The 2,500-nt window shown below is 52.0% G+C and overlaps 1 protein-coding gene across 1 annotated transcript in view; it reads right to left on the bottom strand.

The window, feature by feature from the left end:
* The window catches only part of LOC147472572 (uncharacterized), a 29,059-nt gene that overhangs the window by 8,741 nt on the left and 17,818 nt on the right, over positions 1-2,500 (bottom strand). Inside the window, exon 7 of the mRNA XM_086548961.1 lies at positions 1,005-1,216. Within this exon, the coding sequence (XP_086405087.1) occupies positions 1,005-1,216 (212 nt within the window). The remainder of the gene's footprint in view (positions 1-1,004; positions 1,217-2,500) is intronic.

The following is a 2,500-nucleotide window of genomic DNA, read 5'->3' as shown; positions in this document are numbered from 1 at the left end:
CCCCCCCCCCCCAAACCCCCCCACCCAAACCCCCCCCCCAAACCCCCCCCCAAACCCCCCCCCCAAAACCCCCCCCCCCCCAAAACCCCCCCCAAAAACCCCCACCAAAAAAAAACACCCAACCCCCACACCCAAACCCCCCACCCAAAACCCCCAACCCAAACCCAAACCCCAACCCAAAACCCCACACCCAAACCCCCAAACCCAAAACCCCAACCCAACCCCCCCACCCAACCCCCACCCCAAACCCCCCCCCCAACCCCCCCCAACCCAAAAAACCCCCCCCCCAAACCCCAAAACCCCAAAAAACCCAACCCCCCCCAAAAAAAAAAACCCCCCAAAACCAAAAACCCCCCCCAAAACCCCCCCCCAAAAACCCCAACCCAAAACCCCCCCAAACCCCAAAAAACAAACCCCAAAACCCCAAAAAAAACCCCCCCCCCCCCACCCCCCCCCCCCCCAAAACCCCCACCCCCAAAACCCCACACCCAACCCCCACCCAAAACCCCCACCCAAACCCCAAACCCAAACCCCCACCCAAACCCCCACGCAAAACCCCCAAAAAAAAACCCCCAACCCCAAAACCCCCAAACCCCAAAAACCCCCAAAAACCCCCCCCAAAAAACCACCCAAACCCCCCCCAAAACCCAAAACCCCCAAAACCCAAAAACCCCCAAAACCCAAAAAAACCCCCAAAAACCCCAAACCCCCCAAAACCCAAACCCCCCCCAACCCCAAAACCCCCCCAAACCCCCCAAAAACCCCACCCCCCCCAAAAAACCCCCAAAACCAAAACCCCAAAACCCCCAAAAAAACAAAACCCAAAACCCCCAAACCCCAAAACCCCAAAACCCCCAAAAAACCCCCCCCAACCCCAACCCAAAACCCCACACCCCAACCCCCACACCCCACACCCAAACCCCCAAACCCAAAACCCCCACCCAAAACCCCACACCCAAACCCCAACCCAAAACCCCAACCCAACCCCCACACCCAAACCTCACCTCATACTCGTTCAAGAGCGTTCTGCCTCTGTAGGTCACCGAAGAGTTCGGGTGAAGCTCCAAGTACGATACCGACCCAGCTTCGACCAGAAGATGCATGTCACAGAACTGCTCGTCGAAGGGGTACAGAGTGAGGTCGAAGTCACATGTGTAGCGAGTGCTGTATTTCCTTCGGATGGATATCGGGTTGTTTAGACCCGAGAAAACGTCCACTGGAAGGTAAGAAAAAAAAAGGGGGGGGGGGTGAGACGGTTATGGTTGGGGTGGTGGGTGGTGGGTGTGTGTGTGAGTGTTTGTGTGCATCTACTATCAAGTCTATTTTGCTGTCCCATTCTAAATCTGATGGAGATCTTAGTCATGAGTTTTCCCCAAGCCACAATAGCTGTATACCAAAGACTTTGAATGTGAAAACATACATCAAGTCACATTAACAAGTGATACAAGTAGAAGGTGAAGAAGAAGAAGGAGAAGGAGAAGCAGGAGAAAAAAGAAAAGAAAAAGAAGGAGAAGAAGAAGAAAGAGAGGGAGAAAGATAAAAAAATAAGGGAAAGAAGAAAAAAGGAGAAGAAAAAGAAAATGAAAACGAAGAAAAGGAGAAAAAGAAGAAAAAAATAAAGAAGAAGAAGAGGGAGAATAAGAAGAAGAAGATGGATGAAGAAAAAGAAGAAGAGGAAGAAAAGGAAGAAGATGAAGAAGGAGAAGAAGAAGAAAAAGAAGAAGAGGAAGAAAAGGAAGAAGATGAAGAAGGAGAAGAAGAAGAAAAAGAAGAAGAAGGAGGAGGAGCAGGAGAAGAAGGAGAAGGAGAAGGAGAAGAAGACGAAAAAGAAGAATTAGAAGGAGAAGAAAAAAAGAAGAAGAAGGGGGAGAAGAAGGAGAAGAAGAGGAAAACATAAAAAGAAAAAAAATAAGAAGAAGAAAAGAATAAAAAAAATAAATAAAAGGAGAATAAGAATAAGAATAAGAATGAGAAGAAGAAGAAAGAGTCGAAAGCCAAGAAGACGTCGCCTGGGGTGATGCAATGGAGTTAGACAAATGAAGAAAGTTTGGCGGAGAAACAAGAACTCGGAACGCTACTCGCGGGAAAGGGGAGGGAGGCGAGAGGGAGGGGGGGTGGGGGAGTGGATGGGGATATGGAGGGGTAGAGGGTGAGGGAGAAGGGAGGTGGAAGGGGGAGAGGGAGAGATACTCGAGGGGGCGAGGAGGAGAGAGGGATGGGAGGAGAGGGGGGGTGGTAGGGAAGAGAAGGTATGGAGGGAGCTTTCTCGGGGGAAAGGGGAGGGGATGTGAGGATGGAGAGGGGGAGAGAAGGGATGGAGGGGGAGGCTTTGGGAAGGGGAGCGGGAGGGTAACAGGAGAGCTTCTCGGGAGGGTGAAGGGAGGGGAGAAAGGAGGGGAAGGGGGAGAGAGGGGAGAGGGGGGGGGAGATGGATGGGGAGAGAAGGGTTGAGTGGAGGAGGCGAGGGGTGGAGGGGTGGAGAGGAGACGAGGGAGGGAGA

Source organism: Penaeus japonicus, unplaced genomic scaffold, assembly GCF_977035675.1.
Source record: "Penaeus japonicus unplaced genomic scaffold, GWHDUDI00000001_assembly GWHDUDI00000001, whole genome shotgun sequence".
NCBI lineage: Eukaryota > Metazoa > Arthropoda > Malacostraca > Decapoda > Penaeidae > Penaeus > Penaeus japonicus.
The sequence above is the reverse complement of the archived record's forward strand: the minus strand, read 5'-3'. Positions and strand labels throughout refer to the sequence as shown.